This window comes from Heliangelus exortis, chromosome 1 (assembly GCF_036169615.1).
Source record: "Heliangelus exortis chromosome 1, bHelExo1.hap1, whole genome shotgun sequence".
Taxonomy (NCBI): domain Eukaryota; kingdom Metazoa; phylum Chordata; class Aves; order Apodiformes; family Trochilidae; genus Heliangelus; species Heliangelus exortis.
In genome coordinates, this window is record NC_092422.1 from 28529915 (window position 1) to 28554678 (window position 24764).

The 24764-nt window shown below is 36.1% G+C and overlaps 1 protein-coding gene across 9 annotated transcripts in view; it reads right to left on the reverse strand.

Annotated features, from left to right (window-relative positions):
* Positions 1–639: 639 nt before the first annotated feature.
* Positions 640–24764, reverse strand: part of LRCH1 (leucine rich repeats and calponin homology domain containing 1) — a 125022-nt gene continuing 100897 nt past the window's right edge. For 4 of the 9 annotated variants that reach the window (XR_011725025.1, XR_011725017.1, XR_011725021.1 and 1 more), the window contains 5 exons: positions 24037–24146; positions 21788–21925; positions 21140–21217; positions 12888–13145; positions 3103–3318 (listed from right to left, as the gene is read on the reverse strand). Coding sequence is in view for 3 of the 9 variants with exons in the window: in XM_071739460.1 (XP_071595561.1) it covers positions 3205–3318; positions 21140–21217; positions 21788–21925; positions 24037–24146 (440 nt within the window). In the remaining 6 variants the exon portion in view is untranslated. Of the gene's footprint in view, positions 3319–12887; positions 13146–15793; positions 15853–21139; positions 21218–21787; positions 21926–24036; positions 24147–24764 lie in introns of those variants that run through there. The other 5 variants (XM_071739460.1, XM_071739493.1, XM_071739474.1 and 2 more) reach the window with 3 other exon arrangements.

Here is a 24764-nt window from a genome sequence, read left to right on the forward strand (position 1 = left end):
GCTACCCCCTCCTTTCAGGGAGTTGTAGAGAGTGATGAGGTCTCCCCTGAGCCTCCTCTTCTCCAGGCTGAACAGCCCCAGCTCCCTCAGCCTCTCCTCATAGGATCTGTGCTCGAGTCCCTTCACCAGCCTGGTTGCCCTCCTTTGGACCTGCTCCAGGGCCTCGATATCCTTCCTGAACTGAGGGGCCCAGAACTGGACACAGGACTCCAGGTGTGGCCTCACCAGCGCTGAGTACAGGAGCAGAATCACTTCCTTGGACCTGCTGGCCACACTGTTCCTGATACAGGCCAGGATGCCATTGGCCTTCTTGGCCACCTGGGCACACTGCTGGCTCATGTTCAGCTTCCTGTCAATCTAAGCAGTGCTGAGACAGAAAGGCAGAGCTGCTTGGCCCAGGAGTTAATTCAGCTGCTGCTGGCAGGAGAGCTTGAGAGAGATCTTGAGCACCTGGAGTAGCAAAGCTGCAGGAAGCTCACGTGCAGGATCTGACCCCAAACCCACAGTTATCCACTGAATCCTATTCCTATTTAGCTGCAAAATTCCTCTGTTTGGGTCACATCACCACCCTCTCCCTCCATCGTTCCCAGCATTAAGGTCTTCAAACACCAAGAAATTTTCAAGTCACGGGGGAAGTCATTAAAGGGTTTCTACAAATAATATAGTTTAATTGTAACTACAGTAAAGATTTCCTATGTACATTATGTCCACTGCTTAGGGTATTACAGATTTGCCATGCATGTTTTATTGCACATATAAATAGTGTACAAAGATTCATGAAGAGTCTCTTTTTAGCCATACAGGTTAAGACCGCATTAAAAAAAAAAAGCTGTATTACAAAATATTTAGAGCTATTTATTTACAGCCAACTTCAAGCAAATACTGAAAGACACTATCAGGAGAAAACCAAAATTTTAATTATGAAAAAACCAAGACTTGTCAAAATAATAATTAAAAGCTTCATGTTGCCATATATACATTGTAAAAAAATACTCAGGAAACCTGCATTTTATCCCTCAAGATGCAGAAATCAATATTCCTATTTTTATACTTGCTCTTTGAATGCTTTTAAAATTTGATAAACTCTGACTTGAAAACTTATTTTCTTTACATTACTCGTGCTTTTTGACACAAGATACTTGTGCAGCTCGGTAAAATATTAAAATACATTTTAATTTAGTGTTAAAGTGCACAGTACATTTTATAGGAAACAATATGCTAGCTGCCAATCAAAATTACAATTTAAGTCGATGTTGCCTCTACAAAATAAACATTTTTGCTTTGGTTGAAGTAACTGGATGTTCCATTCATACCCTATGTCTCGTTGTCTGCTCTCCTCCTCCTAACACTCCTAACATGTTGCTGTTGATACCTGCCAGCACCCTGACAATTTGTGGGGTTAAAATGTCTTGTCTGTGTTCAATTAAGGAATTAACCATTAAAAATCTGCTACTGGAATACTGGTGATTTGAAACACAGTGGCCACGTGAACGTGCACGTACCTGCCTAGAGAGGTGGTAGTAACAAGCATGCATCTTCCTCCCAAAAAACATCTTTATACAAATATAGTTCTCTCCACCTTGCCTTGCTTAAATATTTAGTCCTCCCACTACACTTTGCCTCTTTTTTTCTCATTTTCAATGCCCTGCTTGTCTGCCAGGTGGGCCCCCTCCCCAGCCAAGCCTTCTCACCACCTGCAGCTTTCCTGTCCTGCTTGCCAGAGCTACATCCCTAACCTCTCATCTGAAAGAGAAATTGGATGTTCCAGGTACTGTGAGAATCACTGCACTGGAACTTTTTGGATCAAAAAGTGGTGTTTTAATAATACATGATGCTTTTTGGCTTTTTTTTTTTTTTTTTAATTGTTAACTAGTGGTAAGGAAGAGAGCCTTATTTCCCATTGCTGATGTGGGATTAGAGGTCTGATCCTGCAAACATTCACTGCACACAGAGCATTGTGCTTAATTCTGTGGGGAAGTGATGGAGACACAAAGGAGAAGCACTGTACCCAGCAGGTCGTATCTGGAAGATCATCAGGTCTTTGAGGCTGCCTTTGGCAATTTTAATCATTTTCTCTCTTGTCAAAGGAATCATTGATGAAAACAAGTGTTTGGCTGCCTGGTAAATATTCTTGCTGATATTCTTGTGCTGGTTTTTTGATTATTTGTTCTATAGTGCTGCAGTCTTTAAAAGAAATCAATTTACAGTGCAAAATTATATTTCAAGACACATGATCCTAATGCACATCACTCATTTTGTTGTGGCAAAAGTTAAATGTCTTGTGCATAGTAAAATAAGCAATCAAAAATAGTTGTTCACATTTATTTTTCAAGTTTACATCTTTCCTATTTTTTTTTTCCCCAACATCTATATACAAATAAAATGGGTGTGCTCTCAGTTGCAGCCAATTTAGTCTAGTGGGGGGAAAAGTGCTACTGGAATGTAGGAAACTCAATGGAATGCAGACAAATTTTTACCAATGTTCCACCAATTCAAGAATTAAAGAATGCCATTCCAGCTAGCTGTCCTCTTAATAAAAGCACCTATTTTGTTTGCTTTTTATTTTACATGTTAGAAAATACAATTTATGGAGATCAAGAGCTACTGCACACCAAGTAGAATAAAAAATAACTAAATATTTATATTAAAATAAAGTGTTTAACCACAAAAAAGCAGTAATAAAATACAGTTTCCTAATTTACATTTTGCATCCAAAGGATGAATAACAACTCACTAATAAATAATATTTATATAAATATCTTATGTCTGGATATTTTTAAAAGGCAATGGCCTGAAGCAACTGCAGAAAAAACTAACGTGGTAGAAGTCTGATTTACTCTCCCCCTCCTCCCCACCCCCCCAAATGATTACAATGATTCTTAAGGTTAATAGTATGAAGGTATCTTGCTGCAAGACAGCTGTGTACTCCACACATTTTTAAGTGGCAGAGAGGTGGCTGTTTTAGTAAGTACTGTACAAAGTGAGCTATAAAAGCAGTGAAGCTCTAGAAAATGTTCCCAGTTAGTCTCTGGCTTGTAGTTTGATGCACAGTCTGAAAGATGACTTTAAAATCAGAAGTATAAGAATACTCTTGGAGCACTGTTGGGTTTTTTGTTTGGTTTGGTTTTATGCAGTTTGAAAAGATGGGCAGTATTTTGATTCTTTGATGGCACAGTGGAGCTGGTAACAGCAGGGAGGGCAGTTTCATGTGAATAAAGCTTGTTTCACTGTGGTTACATCTAGCAAGGCTTGAACTGTTATGCTCACTTTTACCAAGCCCTTTTCTTCTAGGATGTGATGTGGTAGGCAGAGCTTCTCCTAGAAAAAGACAAACAAAGGAGTAAAGATTAGGATATTCAACACTCGCTGCAAAACCTTGCTTTACATGAACACACTTGGAACACAAAACCCAAAAAGCAGGAACCATTTTTTAGTTAAAAAGAACTGATGATTTTGATGAAAGACTCTGCTTTTGCATTTGCATTTTTTTTTTTTGCATTATACCTATAGATTCTATTAACAGTCTGGGCCTCAGAAACCAACCTGCTCTCTGGTTGTTACAGTATGTAAGCACCTTAACTAAGAGAGAGGCCAGCAAGTGCACACTGAGCTCCCACTTAGAAAGTGAGATACCATGGCATTTGCCCCATGTTACATGAGAGTGAGGCTGGGGACAGAAGGCTGCTTTTATCAGTCATAAAAATTCTACCACTAAGCCCTTGATAGGCAGGTTTTGGTCCCAGGATATGCACCTAGCCACCTATTAGCACTTACAACAAGTGTGTGTAATGTGCATTCAACAGGCAACGTTTCATTCTGAGTAATTAGCAGCTTATTTTGAAATTTGCAGGAATAAACTTTATTCACCACAGGATGTAGCAGTTGTGGTCAGGATGAAAGCTACTACTGGTTGTCCACAGAGGCTTTCACACCAGAAGACAGTCAAACAGTCCATAATGTGTCTCCTACAGGTAACCAGACACCCACAGTGAACAATTACAGAAAGCCTTCCTTAGAGACATGGCCTGGTGTCATGATTGGCTGTCCCTTTAAAAAGAAGTTTTTCTTAATGTAATTGGGTATTCTTGTTAATGAAATCTGTGACATTATGACATCAAGCAGCAGGTTTACAAAAAAAAAATAAATGGAAAGGCTAGACTACATCACATAAACCATAATTACAGTGGTGAGACTCATTGCCACAACATGGGAGCCAAAAGTGCAAGTGGAATAACAAAAATATACAGATAGATTAAAACCCTAAACAGCACTATTAAACACATGGACACAGTGTCTGGGTCATAAAGTCCTTAAACTATGCATGTCAGATTGCTTCAAGTCTGAAGAGGCACCATCTGTGTGATCTGACCTTCTGTTCTTATCCTAAACATCCAACCATCACCATCAGACACAGGATACTGAGTTTTTACACAGTGGTGTTTTCATATTCTCAGTATTGAATCTCTCAGCTGGTCAACAAACCTTTAACTTCTATTGTTGCATTTATATTTATATAAAATATATATTAATTGCCTGTCTTTTATTGAATCTTATTCTTGCTTATTTAATGTCAACTAAAGGAAACTTTTAACTTTACACAGTCCGTGGTGCTTTGTCACATTTCCTCATATTTACATAGATTGTATCTCCAACTGAAACATCACTAATCTCTTCAATCTCTTTTCTCCTTCTCTGACCCCTCTGAACCCTTAAAACTACATAAAATAATCAGGATGATGGGACAGGAGGTAGTACATACAGAAACAATTAATACAGTTATAATCATGCTATGCTTCTATGTTTAATTGTTTTTATCTGCTTCCACTGTTGTTCACTCTTTGCTCAGGAAATCTCCCCCAGTGAGCCACAGCTCCATCAGAATACCACCAGATTAAAAAACTCCTTTTCTTCTTCTAATGTTTGTGACTCTCTTTGGTTAATGAGTATTTCCCTTATGCACAGCTAACACTTAGCTTGCCTAATTTTTTTGTGAAGTACCTCACACCCCACTCCAGCCTCATTGAGGAAAAAAAAACTGCAAAACTTACTTTTTAGTTCAGTAGTTCATTGGTAAGAGCCAAACTTGACTCACAATCATGGCTTCTGATAACTGTAATTTATCTGTACGTTATATCTACATTTTATATTTACTATTTAAGCTGCTTTAATGATTATTAATTTATGTTTAAATTTTGAATTTAATTTGGAATTATTTTCTTAAGTTCATCAAACAAGTTTGGAACACCATGCAAGTCCTGCTGATGCCTTCCTGTACATACAGACCCAAGAAACAAGTTCAGACAGATGATGTTCAAGAAGCCTGGCTGAGCAGGGCTGCAAGAAATGGACAACACACATTCCTCCACATGGAAGATACAACAACATCCTGATCATCTCCTAATGCTGGGTTTCCACTTACATTGGGTTACAGGATTCTGATTCACTCTCTGCAGGAGCTATGTGCCCAGCCAGCAGTAAGGAACATCCCCATCTTGCAGCCATTCCAGGTCATCCCCCAGATTTCCCTTCCAAACCTTCCCTAAATTGGTCATAAAAGTCAAGACACTGGGTTGTGCAGTTGGCTCTGTTTGTTCTTTGGACTGAGGTATTGACTTGTGAGATGTCAGGGAAAGGTCTCCCCTACTTTTATTCCTCAGGAAAAAAAAAAAGAGTCTTCTCCAGAGAAATACATAAATAAATAATAAATACATAAATAAATATATTTTAGGATGTAAATTCCCAAGCTGGTACCTGATTAGCAGTGCAGACACTACAAAAGAAGGTAGTGATAGCAGAAAAAAAAAAAGGGAAAAAAATACCCACAAAAAAACATTTCTACTTCAAATGGAAGATTTTACTAAAAAATATTTTGCCGGTCTTGGGACACAGTTCATATAAAAATCTACAAAACCTCAAATAATAAAAAAATTAATTATTAATAATTAATAATTTAAAAAATTATATTACTCTTATTTATTGAACAACACAAATCTCATTTCATATGAGATGAAATGTTACTCTCTTCACTTTGTTCTGCCTCTTTCTGGTACCCTTGCATAACAAGCTTTTGTTTCATAGATTTTGGTGGAACACAACATGCCAATAGTTCATTAACTCCCCATGCTAGACAAAAGGCATTAAATAATAATGCCTGCTGAACCAAAAGTCAGAAAACTAAGTGATTAGGGTCACAAGGATGAAGGATCAGGATTTAATCCAAAAACCCAGGCCCAAAACAACCTACCTGGCTGGGTATTTATGTCTGAGAATATTCTAAATTTTTATACTGAAGCAAAATTTGCTGGACAAAAGTTACAGATGTTTATTTTAGGAAAACTCAAACTTCTAAATTTACCATTTTTGTGGCACCTGTAGCATGCAGAGAACTATTCTATCACACTTTCTTTCCAGGAATGGACTTATTAATTTGGCAATTGTTTATAAGCACATTTTAACTAGAAACATAAGGGACTGCATGCTCCACTTATTAAAAAAAAAATAAAATAATCCAATATATTTTTTCTTCTTTTAAGGTAATTAGATAATGCATTCTCTTTAAATACAGTATAGCATTCCAGTTTTGTAAACAACCTCTTTCGTCCTGCTGCATTCATTATTGATTTATTCTATAAAAAAACAGGATTCTACAACTGTGTGCTAGGAGGGGAAAGTTTCACAGCATTGTTGTTACTTTTCCACATTATACATCATTCTGCATTACTTACTGAAACACACACAATTGATGTCCTCTTATTAAGCAGAAGGTGGAACATGGTTAGTATTTTATAATACTACAGTTAAATGTGGTTTTGATGAGCTTTCCAAAACTGACCACAAGACCAATACCATCTCCTGAAAATGGCAAATTTCATCTTAATGTGCCAGGAATCAATTCTCTTTTTAGAGAGCTTAGGGTTTAACCTAAGCTCAAAGCCTTGGAAATGGCTTTCATTAACCCTGCCTGATGTACTTTTTCAAATCACAGTTTTAAATATATTAACTTGTCTCAGAAGAAGAAAACTCAGATCCTGCCAAGGATGGAATCCAGAGCAGTGATTCTCAACTCAGCTTTCTGAATAACCAAGATCCCAAATGTCTCAGTCCTGATATTCAGCCACTATCCCTGCAGCATTGTCCATGCTCTGCTTCACTCTCTAACCCCTGCACCTGCTATCTGGGAACCACTGCAAGAAGAGCTGGGAAGCTGCAAAACAAAGATTTCAAAACCTTTCTTAAAACCTGGAATTTTGAAACAATACCTGACCGACCAAAAGAAACACTCACACATGACTCTGTGGAAACTCAAACCTCCTTTGCTCCTCCTCACCTGAGATTTCTGTTCTTTTTATATTAGCATCAAATCTGTAACATTTCAATGTGTGAATCACCTCTCTAAAAATACCCCTGTTGAAACCATCAATGAACAAATCTCAGAGAGAAAGATGGAAAAACTGGCTACTGATTCTCAAGAGCAGTCTAAAAATACTGGAAAACAATTGTGGAGGGAAGGGCTAGTAGTCCACTCTTAGCAGCATGAATATCACTCTTTACTACAAAAAATGAAGATCTAAATTTTTTCATGTACTTTTTCTCTCTAAAAATAGAGGAAGGTAAACATTTGTTGCAAGTATACCACTTTCTCCAGATACACAGCCATTCTGAATGGACAAAGATGTTTTCAAACAAATCACAAAGCAGAAAAACAAACTCCTTTTGATGAAAAAAAAAAAAAAAACAACCCACAAGCACATAAAGAAGGCTGCAGCCAGGGGGCTGAGTCACAAAGCAACACAAAAGGACAATACAGCAGGTGTACCCACAAATGGACACAAATACATGTGCTTGCCAGAACTAGGATCTAATCCTGGAACAAAATGTCTGATTTAGCTGGAATAAAAAAAAAATAGGAATATGCAAGGACATTAATCCCACAAGGATACTTGACACACTACATGTATACATCAATTTTCTTTGAAATCAGATTTCTTCAAAGTTGAGAGAATTATTTGAATTGCTTTATGTTAGGGCAAAAAGCTTGACAATTCAGATACAGTAATTCACCCTCAAAAAGTAATTGTTGCCATCAGTGAAATGATCACATCATGACATCATGGGCCAGCTGAATTTGTAAGCAAAACCACAGAGAAACTGAATCTACGATTTGGCAAGAGCCTCTCTCTTTCCTCTGTGTATTTGTAGAATATGAGATTTCAGTTCTACAGAGGGGAAAAAAAAAAAACCAGAAAATAATGAAATATTGTACAAGTACAAAAAAAATTTTAAACCATGTGATGAGCATCGTTTAATTTCTGAAGTCAACTGCTCTGAAATGGAATGTCACTAGAGGAAATATCAGGCCCTAATGTTTAAGCAAGCTTATGTCAAATAAGAAAACCTTGACATTTTGATAGGGCCAAGTTTCCTTCCTAAAGAGCTGAAAAAAAATATAGCAAACATTTACTTTTTCATATACCTAAGACAATTTGAAACTATGTCTTTTTATGTATGTTTTACTTAACCTCTATTACTGATCGTGTCAGCATGTGCCCAAAAGCCCTGAAGTCACCATCTGAAGTAAAAAAGGAGCAGAAGATCAAAAAGCACAGTAATTCAGGCTAGAGGTATATTTCCTCATTTTTTTTCTTTTAATTTACAAAGGAAAGATTATTATATTCACAGAGTATACACTTAGGACCAGATTTGACATAGAAAATTAAAAAATCCCAGTATTGCAGCTGCAGCTGCAGCTCTGTATTTTGAGCTACAGTCAGTCAGATATCTAAGTATGAGCATCTTCAGAATATGTAATACATAGCAAATGTTTATAAAACTATTTGCAGATGGTAGACTTTGGACCCTGTTTCAGATTCCAGCCTTGAGCCACAAAATTTAAAAATCACACCACGTATTTTGCCAAAACACCTCAGAGTTTGATCCTACAGACATGCTACAGACAGTGACCTGAAACTGGAGGGAAGGGACAACTTAATGAAGACAGACACCAAACAGTAAGACAAAATGTATACTTACATTTGAAATATATATTATACTGTACCCTTATACATTAAATTCTGAGAGAGAAACTGAAGGAGTAAGAATATTTTGTATCAAAGCAAAATGGGTCATTCCCTTAAAAACTGCTTATTCTACATAATGCACCTTAAGTGCTAGAAATTAAGGAAATGGCAAATGGTCCACAGAATGTGCTATACCATTTTTTCTAAAGTTGTATATGTGACTACTATAATTTTTTTTTCTGGTAACAGGAGAGAAATGCCAAGAATACTTGGCAAAAAGAAAAAACAACAAACAAAAAACCCAAACATGGCATTACGTGGCAATAATTTTGAAACTTATTAATATCTATGGAGCAGAAAACTGGACTGAATATTTGCTCATGTCTAACTCAGTCCCCATTCACCATAAGCACAGCCTTTCATAAGACTTAGTAGGAATACAAGGAGATCTACATACAGCTTTCAGCTGTAAGAACTTGTTCATATACATTTGGAGAAAGAGGCATTTAAAGAACTACTACTACACTGCATTACTCTGCACTTGAAAATATTTACTGCTTTCTGGCCAAAATTCTCACAGCAAAATGCCCCATGTAATCCAGTACAGATGCATTTTACCTGCATCTATATTAAATTAACTCATGACAATTTCTCTTTATTACTTTCCCCCAATGGGGATGACAGGACCTCCACAGTACAGATTGGAGTGCACCAATTTATGTGGCAATCCCAGTTTTGAAAACCTCTGATGACCACTGCAATGGAAAAAATCTGAATGGGCAAACAAATACAATTAATGTTATAAATTAATATATAGGTACATTGTTTTTAAATCAAGGTTATCAACTTGTCATCAACAACCATGTAAGCAGTACCAGCTGCCTATAAGTGAATGTCTCAATACTGGGATCTCCTCAGATGTTAAGAACCACCAGGCAGTTGAACTGCTGGTTTCCCAAGTACTGAAGCCACAGGAACAGCAGCACAGAAACAGGACTCTGAATTTAGCAAAGAGCCCATTAGAGTAGATTAATGAAGTGCACGTAGGTTTTAGTTTCCACCTCTCCATTTAGTGGGAGAATTATAGGTTTCAGGAACAGGCAGACATGTATTTGTCACATTTCCATTATGTTTGAAATATATTTTGAGAAACATTATTCACCCTTAGAGAAATGTAAGGGTGTATTTTACTATTCTTTCCCCTGTAATATTTGTGTGTATTTGTAAATGTTATCAATAATAACCCCCCAAAATACAGAAGCAGATGAGCTTCTTGTATGGTAGTAGGGCTGTGTATATTATGAAGCAAATATCTTCCTCTTTCACAGTCTGGTTCAAGATGGCTACGACTCCATAAGTACAAGAAAGTCTTTCTGATGTAACACTTTAATTACTGTATACTGTCCTATCTGAGACAGTGAGAAAATGTATTTTAACTAAAAAAAAAACACCTCTGTTTGCATGGCATGCATATGGAAAGTTAAAACTCCAGACAAGGATGAGTGTTACATGTCATTATGACTGGAATGGTCTACACTGGCATGACAGTACTTCAGTTTCTAACCCAGTGTCTACTCTGATAAAATGCTTAAAACCACTGAAGATACAAACTTCCATGTACAAATTTCCACAAGAAATGCAAAACATACTGATCTATCAATTCTCTTGCCTCCCTCCAAAAGCCATTTGATACTGTGGATAATCAGACATAATATTAGACAATGAGACAGATGTGTACTCTAGGATGGTAGCAACAACTTTCACCATCAGATTTTCTAATTGCAAGACACATTAAAATACTCATACAGGTTGGTCAGTACTACACAAGGAGTGCACAACACAAAGCATTGACAGAAGGCCTCTTTACCACTCATGGGAGTAAAGAGTAAAATCCCAGCCCTACAGATGACATCCCTTTGGTCTCAAATACCAACACTGGATGATAATGTATTATACAATTAATAGATTCTGGACTGATTCAAGCTTTATGTTGCTTTCCCAGTTTCACTAGAACAGCAACAGTGTTAAAACAAGACAATCAAAATCAAGACAAAGATCTGCTGAAAGTGGAAGCTTAAATGTCAGGCTCCAACTCTGAGTAAGCAAATGTCCACTGTTATAATCACTGAAGCTAGGAACAGTTAAGAGACAGGTCTGTGCAGGATAAGGGCACCAGTCTATAGCAACAAACCAAAATAACCAGTACCTTTTCCTCAAGTATAAAGAGCCTAGAAGCACTCACTGAACTCATGCCTGGTCACAGCAGACTGTCTTTACAACACAGGTGCTAAATGTATGGACAGGAAGCTGCTACACACTAAGCCCTTTTAAAAATTGGACTGAACCTTAGTCTGAAAATAATTTTTTAACTTTAAAATCTACATCTCATTGCACATTTAATAATTTGTACATAATTCTGTATACATTAAAGACGTGGGGACCAGGAATAGAACTGCATTTATAAGGTTTTTAATAAAACTTGTAAGTATCTGTAGAATGGAGATATATCCAGCATAGCACTAAATCATAACCTTACGACCAGAATACTCAGTAACATACAAGTTCTTATGCTAGTTATCTTCTAAAAGTGTATAGGTGACTTTTTTATAGATTAGGCAGTGAGAAATGAATGTATTTCACGGCCTCAAAACTGAGGTCCTTTTGTTAGCTAGCCTGAGACTTAATCACATATTTAGTTAAGATCTCAGCCAATACTTTAAATCAATTTTCATTTTTATATTTCATGTTGCTAAAACCAAAAATTTTGTCTCATTCAAGTTTTACAATAGATTAACAGAACACAGCACCTAAGGGGAAATGGAGGTCACCAGCCCAGCACCCTAACAATAGGCAGGGTTCAAACATACTTTCAAAGTGCTGCCTGGCTAATGTCTGTCTGACCTCTTCTATAAAAACACATAGGGTAGAAAATATGGAGTCTTCTAGAGGGTCTGTTTTCCTAGCTACATTGTCTTTGTTACAGCTGTTACACAAACAAACAAACAAACACTACCTGCATTTTACAGGTGATGAAACAGAGACAAGATAGTGACGTGACTTGCTTGACGTCACAGGTAAGAATGGCAAATACATCTAGGAATCTCACAGCTTATTCTTACTCTATCACACTGTACTCCATGGTCTTCATCCTGAAACACTCTAAAGTCCCTGGTATATTATGGGTTGCTCATACCTACTACTTATTATTTACAGTCATCCTTAGGGGTGTAACATAGCAAGTGTTTAAAAAGAAGTTCAATGCCGCTTTGTGCGACAGAAGGAAATTTATTCTATGGAATCTGGAGGAAAATAAAATGTAAGCAGGAAAATGTAACTACTCCAGTATGGTATTTAATCAGAACAGTAGACACGACCAACAGTCTTTAAAGTTACAGTACTCTTGTTAATCTAAAGGATTAAAAAATAACAACAATTTGAAAGATAGTTCTTAGTGCTCCTAATGTATGTTAGGATATCTGGCACCAACTCAGAACTTGCTATCGTCTGCTTAAATGCCACCTCACTTGCTTCAATATCTGCAGCATTCTTAGATTTTCACAAAAAGTAAGAGGCTCAGTTCTGTTTAGCTTGTGATACACTTCTAGCCTACACCCAAAAGTGAGCTAAGGGCAGCTTCACTGCTTTAACACATTTAGTGTGTAGTCTAGGCAATATAAAAGAAAACAAACTATAAATAAAGAGGTATATAAGTTCTTAAACTAGAGGTGGAGAGGGGGGAGAAGAGATGGGACTCGTCTTCAAGATGCTACTGCCTCTCTCCCCCATTTCAAGAGATTAATAAAGATATTACAAGGAAGGGAAGCGAGGGAAAAGGAGAAGTTTCTAAGACAAAGGAAGGAAATTAAGTACCTGTAATTTGTCAGAGACAAAGCAGAAAGTTTGTGTGCACATGCGAACAGGTTATGCTGTTAGCACATTCCAGTGATAAGTTATAAACATCAAGACTATAAAAAGTATGTGGAAAAGACAAAAGCCTATTAGATCCCAGGAGCGAAAGGTAGAAGTTGGTTGTGGGGGTTTCTCCCCGAGGGCCAGCAGAGTGTCAACAGTCTTTCGAATGTGACGAATATCCGACTGCAGGATGTCATACGGAGAGCAGAGGTCAGCCTATCCCGAAGGGCAGCCAGTAGAACAGAAAAAAACAGTGCATAAAATTAAAAATACAAAAATAGAAAGAGATCGATAATTAAATTATCACAATATTCTAGCATGTAACACGTAGGAAGTTTCTTCCTAGTACTGTCTTAGCTGCTAGCTTTCTTTTCTTTCTTTTACTCTCCTTAATAGCAAAATATTAAGATGGAAGAGCATTCCAGTCCTTCCAAAATCGTGCCCAAGATTCATGAGGGCGAAGAGGTGCACGTGGTTCACTTATTCTATTGAGCTCTGCACACCTTTGTCCCTCTGGGCCTTACATGGAACCTCCTGTAAAAATCTAACCTATACAATAGCAAACAGTGGGTTAGAAAGCTGTTAAAAGCACAAGCAGCAGCAATATGAAGTCTTAAGAAAAAGTACTTAAAGAAATAGTTGTAAGTATGCTAAATTCTCTAACATAATATATAATCTAAACCTTGGTATTCAAATATCATCTTAAATGAACCCCTGGGACTGAAACTGAAAAAGTCAGAGTAGCGCTAACTACACTTAATTTTAATAAGGTTTCTCAACTAATTAAATTGAAACTAAATTCCTTAGGTAGCATTTGAAAAGTTACTAGCAGGATAGATTCCCATCATGGTTTTCTTGGTAAGTATCAGTGACTTCATGAAGCAATTTACTGTAGACTAGCTACACAAAATTAAGTATAATAGGTAATAATAATAATATCAATATGCACACATAATATTTAACATTAAAATTAATTTAACATTAAAACCAAGCAACAACTATTACTTTCAAAGGAAAAACTAAGATATATGGTTTTACACTGCAAATGAGGCCTTATTATCAACAAAAGTGGTAAATATTTACAGAATAAAAATATACTAAGTATGAAAGAGATCCCTTGTTTCAAATACAGGAACACTGTGTTTCTTTAGTAGCTTTTCAGTTTCACCTAATGAACAGACAGTGCACCCAATAAATGAAAATGTGGAAGTTCAGATGTCTGTTTTCTGCTCGTGAGAAGTTTCAAGGTCCAGTTATCAATAAATTAAACAGTTAAACATTATAGTATTTAAAAGGCCCTTCTAGCCTGAAAAGTGACTCATGAAACTAGAAGTTGGAATTGTCATCCATACCCAAAGAAAAAGTGATGCTTTTTTTTTTTTCCCCAAAATTTTAATTTTGGTAATTAGGCCAGCAAATACATGGAGGGTGAAGACCACCCTGCCTAGCAACAACACTGCCATTTTTACAGTCATTTTTCAGATTGCTTTTCACTTGAAAATTCTAGTCTGATAAATTTCAATGCAATTTTATTTGGTTTTTTCTAAAGGATGAAAACTCAGACCAAACAAAACATGTTTAAAAATAGAATAGGACTATTGTATTTGTATTTGTATTTGTATTTGTATTTGTATTTGTATTTGAGACCATCTACATCCACAAGCTGCTTATTGGAGAAACCAGTTTTAGGGCAAACAAACTACTCACTCACAACTATCAACTATGTAATATGTTGCATTTTTACCAAAGACACCAGTAAACCAAACAAATGCTGAATTTATATTAAAAATTTCCAGAACTTTAAAACAAAAAGTTTTTTAAAAAATTTGCCAACTGCACCCCCCAACAGTCCCTTCTGCATTCAAATGGAGAGGGAAATAATTTCAGAGCCAGAGAAGAAGAGCTGCTAAAAGGCTGAATTTTTACAGAGACTGAAGAACTTGCTAACCAGAGATTATCAGACTAAGCAGTATACAGGAAAGCCAAGGCATAAAAAACCAGCCAGCACATGCAGAAGAAACTCCCTATGGGATCTGCCCACCATTCTGTGCTCTAGTGAAATTCAGTGAAACCTGGGGAAGTCTGATAAATGTCTATTCATTTTTGCTTATTTTTGTGTGTTGCGTGACAATGGATGAACTGGTGTTACATTCACACCTTTATTAAGTAAAATGTATGTATTTTAAATTGTCTATTGTGACTTTAGATTTTAAAAAATACTCATCTTCAGTAACGGAGAACATAGTTCCACTTAAGTTACCAGAATTTTACAGAACGTGTGAAATGAAAATATCAAACTAAAACACAACATCACAAAATAGTGAAAAAGTATCCAACCCCCATCCAAAGTCTCAAAGACAGCCAACCAACTAAACACCCACCATGGCAAGAACTGCCCTTCTCACTTAGGAGACTGAAATCATTACTAGTAAGAACTAAAAAGATCCCTATGCTTAACAATTACATTTATGGACTGAGTTGTTATGCCTATGTGTAATTAAATAATACATCTGCCAAAATGCATACAGCATGCAGAACAACCACAGTAAAAGAGAAGTGCAATGACAAAAGCAGAACAAGCTGTGTGCACAAAGCACCCTGACTCTCTGTGCTTCTGCAGTGACTGTGGAAACACTGAGCATTCACAGCCAACTTCCTTAGATTTTGTCTCTGGTAAAAAAAGCCAAGAGTATGTTTGCAGAACCTCATTAAAGACTGCACTGTGCTCAAAACACAAAAAGAACTTCAGAATTATGCTTTCAGTACTCTTACTGCCAGCATACTGACCCCCCTAATTCCATACTTTAGGTCAAATAGTGTACATTGCTGAGGACAGAACCAAAGGGTGGAGAAAGGAGTCATACCTGATAAAACTCACTGCAGCTTCATGGATGTCTCATGATGAAGTAACTGATTATGTGAACTGATCAGAAAACAAGTTTAAGTGACAACAAAAATATACCTTGCATTAAACTGAGAAACATGATTACCAGTTGAACAGCAAGTAGGTGGACAGAAGATTAAGTATTTGACACTTTCTGCTTGCTTTCTCTTTTCACTTTGCTCTGCAAGGCTTAGAACACAAGAGCCTGCTGGATCTTTTTCTCCTGTTTGTTTTACATGAACAGCAATTCCTACTCTTAACACAACTTGATTTTTAGAGTCATTTTGGCTGATGCTGCAACAGTGGAATTAGTGTTCAGAGGAGGAGGTGAGATGCAACACAGCTCCTGTTTGCAGGACTCAAGAGTCACAGGAAGGGGGCACAGCTAAACCTTTTCATCTGAATCTTTATACAATGATTTGAGATCAAAAAAGCCATTTCTTACCATCATTCCTTTCTAATCAGTTTGTGTACACCAAGGAGGCACCTGAAAATTTGAGAGAAATCTCATTCCCACCTGGGAAATAACTTACTCCACTAAACCTTGCTGCACCATTGCTGACATCCTGGAACACCAAAACTTGATAAAGCTGCTGTAACAATGGGCTGAAAAATATTTAATTTTATCACTCCATTTATCAAGAGAAATTACCATTCTAGTATTAACCATGATAATTTCAATCTCTCTCTTTTTCAAGCTATATAAAAACTGACAAGGTGTACCTGTGCATGTGGGGGAAGTCTTTCCTTTATTAAAAAATAACTCTAATTTCTCTAACCTAAAGAAGCCTCATAAAGGGCTGAAAGATGATCAAGTCTCTAAACTGTTAAGATACTACACTAGTTTAAGTTGCAGATCATAAAAACTAATTTGTGTCTTTGCAAAAAGATAGCTTCTGCATTTTGGCTTAAGAACTCTGGTAATCCTTTGATGAATTTCTTTTCTGATAAAATGCTTGGAAAGCCCTGCTTCTGATATGCAATATTTCTGTATAATTGGGAACTAGAAGAAATGCAGACCAAAATTTGTAATTTTCACCTCTCAAGTAACACATTGCATTTACAACTTTGTTTTCATCTAAATCTCACTTATTATGAATCTCACTTATTATTATTTTTTTCCTTTTGACAGGAGTATTTTTTAACATTACTGAAAGTGACTAAAAAGAAAAAAAAATTAAAAAATGCTTAATTACTAAGATTAACAACTACCAAAAAAAATGCTAAAGCTTAATAAGCTACTGATTTGCAGGTTAAAATAAGAAAGTCTTCTACTTTGCTACTAGTATGAATACTGATTCTAAAGTGGTAACAGACATGAAGAAATATGTATGAATATTTTTGTGTTTTCCTTTACATATATTGTTTTTGGTTTTATGAAAGAGCAGTTAAAACAAAAATAATTCCATAATTTTACATACATACTGATGTGGTAATAAATCAGACTCTCCTGATCATTTTCATTAACTCCAGGGTGAGATGTCACTGTGAAGTGTAAAATTGCCTTACAACTGCTACATCTGACACCTTGGAGGTCAGGCTTATAGACAAAGATAAATAAATATAAAAATAGCTTTATTTTTAAAACCCAGCAAGTGTGAAAGGGTGGGTGTGATACAGGTGGACAAGCATTATAGGTGATGCCAGCTGGGGCTTCATACGACATTAACAGTCCAGTGAATGGCACCATCAAAGCACTGGATGCCAGTCTGAAAAATGCAGCAGGACAGGCACCTCTACCTATCTCATATCTACAGTCACTTGTTTATTCAGTCTCTATCAGCCAAAACCTAGGAGTGTTTGTTACTCTACAGCTATTATTACCTTCTTTTCTACTTCTCCAAGTGACAAAGATAGCACTCTTTCTGTTATTCACCTACTGAGGGGCACAGCAAAGATGGTTCTTGAATCTTCAGGCTTTCAGATGCTCACCTGCCACCACCCCTTTTCTCAATTTAAAAAAAAAAAAGTTTCCTCTCAAAACATGATCATGTACAAAGATCCCTAGTGCCCTGGATCAAAAAAAAAAAAAAAAGCTGTACAAGTAAAGTTAGTGATAAAACAGGACACAAATTGATTGCTTGTCTAATTAATCTCTCACTTTTGACAGCCTCCTGGTGCAATAAGAGCACTGCTATTTAATCTTTTATTTAAGGGTCAGAACCATAGACTTCAAAACATCCCTTCTGCATGGTATCAGGAGCATTATATGGCCATTAACAGAAAGTGATTTCAACATGCACCCATTGTACTGAAATTCTCATCTGGCCAGCAATGGCTTTTTAGTGCCAGTTGGCACACAATTCCAGAATCATCTACACACCAGGTCATTCATTATAGAGAGTTGCTCATGGTCCTGAAGTTTGTATTTACAATTCTTTGGTCAAGGCACCAGCTCCTGACTCTTATTACAATACATGGGGATTTGCATACCAACTGCATTTTTCTGCACTCAGATAGATGAAGTTTCCCAGGATCATTCCAGGGAAAGCAATTTTGATGCAAGGATTGATTGCTGAAAGCCACAAAAGAGACCCTGGATATCAGCATGAACCAGTAATTACTTAGTTATTATCTTGCTTTTGTTTCACATTACTTCATAGGGTATTATTCTAAACCTGTGGAGTTCAGGTAACAGAATATACTCTATTCCATTCCATAAATAACTGAGAACAAACCAAGAGAAACTATGACAATTTAAAATCCTTACAAAAATCCCATGCAGTAGAATTTCAAGTTAATTCTCAGGAGCTAATATAAGTATCACAGGAAAGCCTAATAACCATGGGTATTAGGATCCCTGGGTGAAACTTACCACTTTCCTGCAAAGATGCTTGTTTTGAAAAAAAAGGGAATAACCCAATGCATTCCTTTCACTGGTTTGCCCAGAGGCAATTAGGCAATGTACAACTTATCAACCCAAAAAGCATCATTAAAGACACCATCTGTAGTTCTTTAACAGATTTGACAGTCAACTATCATACTTACTTTCATACAACCTTGTATTCCTAATAAATGTCCATCCACCATGCAGCAAAGTTCTATCATGGACCACCTAGCTCTGCAACATGATGGATTTTCACAATATATGGCAAACATCTGCATTTGCAAATTATAGGCAGATAATAAAAAAGAATATCCTCAGAGTATTTAAAATTTGTTGCCAAATTTACAATTTCAAGCCTTTCATTTAATCTTTAAGTGAATGAGTTTTCCCCCCAAGAGAAGTTAACACTTGCTTAGGTTTATGAGGATAGTTAGTTTATAAATAAGATTGGCAAGATCTGGCCTTGTGTAACTCTGCAACAAATATACTCTTATAAAATAAAGTAAATCCTAGAGAATTCTACATTAATTTCAGTGGAAGCATTAAAGACAAGGGGCAATAGATACATCAAAATACCTTTTTGTTTTCTTGGAATAGACATTTTTCCAGAATGTTTACTTAAGGGAATAAAAAATAAAAACCCCTGAGAGTAAAGCCTTAGCTTACACAACTGTAATATGGCATTGCAAGGATCTTTGTAATTTTTTTCTATTTGACTTCTTTTTCTGAAAAATCTCTTGACAACAATAAAAACTGCTTTGGGGCTTTTCTTTTCCAGCAGGCTATATCTAGAAAAAACTGACTTGTGTTCTAATTCACTGAATAATTCATGAAGCATCAGACAACGAGTTTTGCGGCAGCTGAAGAAACTGCTCATGTCTACAAGTCCACAGCACTGATATTTTGCTCTTCTTTGAACTGAAATTTAAATTCTAACATGATAAATTACATAACTACAGGAACTACAAGAACTAAATCAACCATTACAACTTAGAGGCCCAGCCCACAGCCCATAAATTCTCAGATTACTTTTATGATGAACAATTCATTGGTGCTCGAACATAAATCTCCCCTTCAAAATTCCTACACATAGCAAAAGTGAACTGTTACTTTTTCTGTCCTCTAAATCAAGAGCTAAAATATAGAGAAAATATAAAGATTTCAAACTGGAATCCTTTCTCAGTGTGAAATCTTTGCATTACCATCTGCTTCTGAAATGTGGGAGAAGCATAAAATATCCTTTTGTTGCAGCATTCTTGAACCATATACTGAAAAGAACTCAGTCATAATTATTTTGTCATCTGTAGGCAACAACACAGGGAAAACACATGATGCAATTTTCATGTTTTCAGACTAAAAAGACCCTGGATAACACTTTCACCTTCTTTTGAAGGATATATATATGTATTTATATATATATATATATATATATATATGAAATTAACTTTCTCTTAACAGGTAGTTCTAGACCAGAAGAGATTCTTTGAAATACTCCCTATGAAACTCCAGAATTCATTATATTAGTTAAAGATATTTTTCCTTATTAGTATGAGAATAAAATACATGACAAATTCTACCATTCTTAAACGGAAACCAGAAAACACCAAGCATTGCAATTTCCCTATTTCCAGCTCCTGAAACCCTTAAATCCACATCATACAGGAAGCTTACTCATATGTACACTCTGTACTTAACACACAAAGGTTTTCTTCACATCGCTGCAGAAATGTCTCAGTACAAGAGATGAGTGTGTTATTAGTCACTTTTACAACACATACCCTAGAATACTTAATATTGTAAAAAAATGAAAAATCAATAATTAAAAAAAACAAAGTTCATATTCTAAAAAGACAAGGTAAAAGTGCAGTTATGTTGTATTAAAAAAAACTATAACAGTTGCCTAATTACACATCACCTAATTACGTATTACTCATTTACTTTCCATGGCAAAGATAAGGAGGTATTTGGGTTAATTCTGAATTACTAGAATACAAACACTGCAATTCTTAAGTGCTATGACATGAGCCACTTAAATTCACTAAAATAGTATTAAATTGCACAATTTAAATCAATTTTTTACTTATCATAGAATCATAGATTTTCCAGGGTTGGAAGGGACCTTTAAGACCATCCAGTTCCAACCCCCCTGCCATGGGCAGGGACACCTCCACTAGATCAGGTTGCTCAGAGCCTTGTCCAGCCTGGCCTTAAAAACTTCCAGGGATGGGGCTTCCACCACCTCTCTGGGCAACCTGTGCCAGTGTCTCACCACCCTCATGGGGTGAAATCCCTAATATATAATCTAAATCTCTGCTCCTCTAGTTTGAAACCATTCCCCCTAGTCTTATCACTACCTGACATCCTAAGAAGTCCATCACCAACTCTATGTCTTTATGGCTGAAAAATGGTAGTTCATAAAGTTATCCTTCAGCTTTAAAATAATTCATGTTTTTCATTTTTTTTTTAATCATCTAGAAATGACAGAAATAATTAAATTACCTCTGGTATCCCCAATTTTCTACATGCATCCAGAAAGTTTTCTACATTTCTCCTGCATTTGGCCATGCTAAGTTTAGGCTGTAAAAACAAGAAAATACAATTTATGCCAAAAAAGAAGCCAACACCATTTATTCCGTCGATAAATTCATCTATTGCATCACTCTTTTGAACTGGTAATTTTTTTCTTTGGAAAAGAATCCATAAAACATTGCTCAAAAAATAAAAAAAGAAAAAAATTCTGATCTGTTGCCATGTCGCAGAGAGGCATGATAATTTTATTCACTTACAGAAGTGTATATATACACATACTATATATATGTGTGTGTGTGTATATATATGTATTTTAAATAAATAAATGTTTGAATTCCTAATAATGTAAATTATTTTAAATATACTCTATGTTATAGAGTATATATATTTTTATATACATATTTATATATTTATATGCATTTTATATATTATATATTATATATTGTATATTATATACATATATATTATATGTTATATATATTATATTTTTTATATAAATATTATAAATTAAAATTTAGCAACAACCTGGTTTATGTAACCAAACATAATTTAGCAATAAAACAGTAATTTTTAATATGCCTTCTCTCAATTGCATGTAACAAGAAACTTTCAACTTACTACTGCTGGTGAAGGTACATGAATGCTTCCTACAGAGCGAGGACGAACGTGATTGACTAAATGGCAGAGAACTACCCCATCCATCAGAGCAGATCCCAAGTCTTCAGGCAAACAAATCTTTAGTCTCGTTTCAATGTTCTGCAAATGAAAAACACGTGCACACTTCAATACAGAAATGGATGAAGGTGAGAAAAGATAATATATAACCTCATCTTCTCCCACGCTGTAGACACACAGTCAGTTTTGGAGTTCTGGTCCACCAAGAAACATACTACCTTTATATAACTAATTATTTAAAAACTAAAAACCAAGCCCCTCTACACTATGTTGGTCATTGAATTATGCAAACTTCTTCAAAAGAGCTCAGTGCTTCGAATGCTGCTGTCATCATATGCCTTTATTTGTATATATGCATATAAAACCACATTTGCATGCAATCAGCTGTGTGATTGTGCTACATATGACTCCTTCCTTTTACCATTCCCTCAAGTCTTCTGCTTATGAATTTCAAATTCTCTTTATCATTAACACTTCAAATTAGAACTACATTGTGGTGATCCCAGTACAAGCACAGAGTAGAAGGCCATCTTTCCCTCATGGCCTAGAAATTACTTAGGGACCTTTAGAATTATCAGAAAGACAGGTAAGGCAAGGCAAAACAGTCAGATTTAAAAGAGAATTTTTTGGCTGCTTGTCAAGTAAAACTTAAGCCTCTTTTCAATGAGTTTGATGTTGCAAAATAAAACACTTTGAAAATATTTGAGAATTTTCCAGAAAAAACCTACACCTTACAATAAGATCATTACATATAATGAGTTTCCTAGATCGTGCTACAATCTTAAAAATATCCCAGTGCTATACTTGGAGATAACTCTCACGTTAACTCGCAGAGATAATTACTTCCATTATCTTAAAATAGGTATTTCTTATTCCTAGTTGAACCTCTTTAATATCATTATTCTCTATTAATACATTACCACAATCTGTGCTAGGTGTTTTAGATTAAAATAGAATAGTCTCTTCAGAAGGTAGGTTGGAAGGGATTTCTGAAGGTCACTTGGCCTAACAAATTTGAAATGAGATCAGAGCCTTGGTTAGTTCTGTTCTGCATAACTGCAAGGAAGGGGTTTCCACAACCTTGTTCAGTGCTTCCCCACCCTTACTGCAAAGGATTTTTTCCTTATAGCTACTTGAAATTTCTTCTTCTGCAGTTTGTGCCAATGCCCCTCATTCTTTCACTGTGAACCTTTGAAAAGCCTGGCTTTGTGTTCTCTGTTACTACTCCCCAGGCAGCTGAGGACAGCCATATTTGTAGCACTCTTTTCTCCAAGTGAAAGAAAAGAGAGTTCTTTGCTGCTGCTTCTTCACACATCCCTTGTTTGAGTGCCCTCACCATGAAGGAGCCTCCTCTGAACTCACTCTGGGCTTTCATTATATTTCCCCAGTTTTTCTTTTACTCGACACACTACACAAGTACTCACATGTTATCACCTCACAAGTGACAAATGAGGGAGTGCATCAAGCATGCTAATATGTTGGGTTTTCAGCTTGAGTTAATTCTTACATTAGAAATATTTTTAGTATCAGATACATACAGAAAGTTATCCATTAAAAATACATTGAGACTCACACATCTGTAACAAAGAGGTCTGTATAGGTTAATGAATTAAAAACTGCTTCTCTTAAAAAAAGAGAATTGCCTGTTGGCACTGAGAGATTACTGACTGCTTTGTCTTTTTTCTTTTCCTTCTTTTTTCCTTTTTTTTTTTTTTGAGCAAAACCACCTAAAACACTCTTTCAATGCCAAGTCAAGGTTTGAGACTAGATTGACTTAAAATTTAAGACTTTAAAGCTGAAGTTAGAAACTCTTTTTTAACAAATAGATTTCATTATGGCTTTTACTTGACAAACTGAAGACTTTTCCAGCTGCTAGGAGTTTCCAGACCTCTCTACCTTTTAAATGACCACTTCATCCTCTCTCATGAAGTTTAACAAGTTCTTAATTCAACTAGTGCAAGGCAGGCTGTTTAACTCTATGTCATTCAGATAAGTCTCATTATTGTTCTCCATTTTTACAAGACCCTTTCTGAAGTAGAGATATCTGACCATAATAAAGCATTTCAATGGTCATCACAGTGATTTGCAGAAGTGATATTGCCTCATTTAACCTTTTTAATATTCTACTTTGAAAATTTCCCCAAATTAAACAGTACATTGCATCAGCACAAATTAATTCTACCAACACATACCTCACGAAGCTGTTCCACAAGCTCTCTCTCTTCTCTCATCTGCTCCATTTTCCTTCGAATTGTAAATTGTGGGTCTATTGATTCCAAATTTCTTTGTGGTCTTAAGAACACTATGATTTTAAAAAAGACAGATTTTAGTTTAAAAACTAGCACTTTGATTTATCAGTTTCTAAATGAAGCAAAATCCGTATGCACTGCCTCTGGGAAAACTGTTACAAAATTTTTCTGTCCTCAGGAGGACAGGAAAATCTGATATTGGATTATAACAATAAATGGATATTACCTAGACAATGGATATTACCTAGACATCATGCACCATCAATGGGGTGTATAGTTTTTCAACCAAATCCTAATCTCAAGAGGCAACTTTGGGCAGATGATTAAGTAAGCACTGGCACTGCCCCTTAGATGCTGTGATCTGTACAAAACTTTGTACCTAACATGGCAGGAACCATTTCTTACTCCTCTGAAGTAGAACCCTCTCCTACAAGATGCTGAATTGTGTAACAAGCTCTGACAAGCATCTTCCTACACAGGACAAACTGCTTACTAGATAAGGTTATCAAAAAAACACCCACCCAAGACTGATGTAGGCAGACTTAGCCATTCAGTAAGTCTGCCTACATTAAGAAGTCACATTGCAAATGTAGCATTGCACAAACTCTTCCCAGTACTCCCTCCCACCAATCCTTATTCTGTTGACTGTATCACTTTGCCCACATACAGTT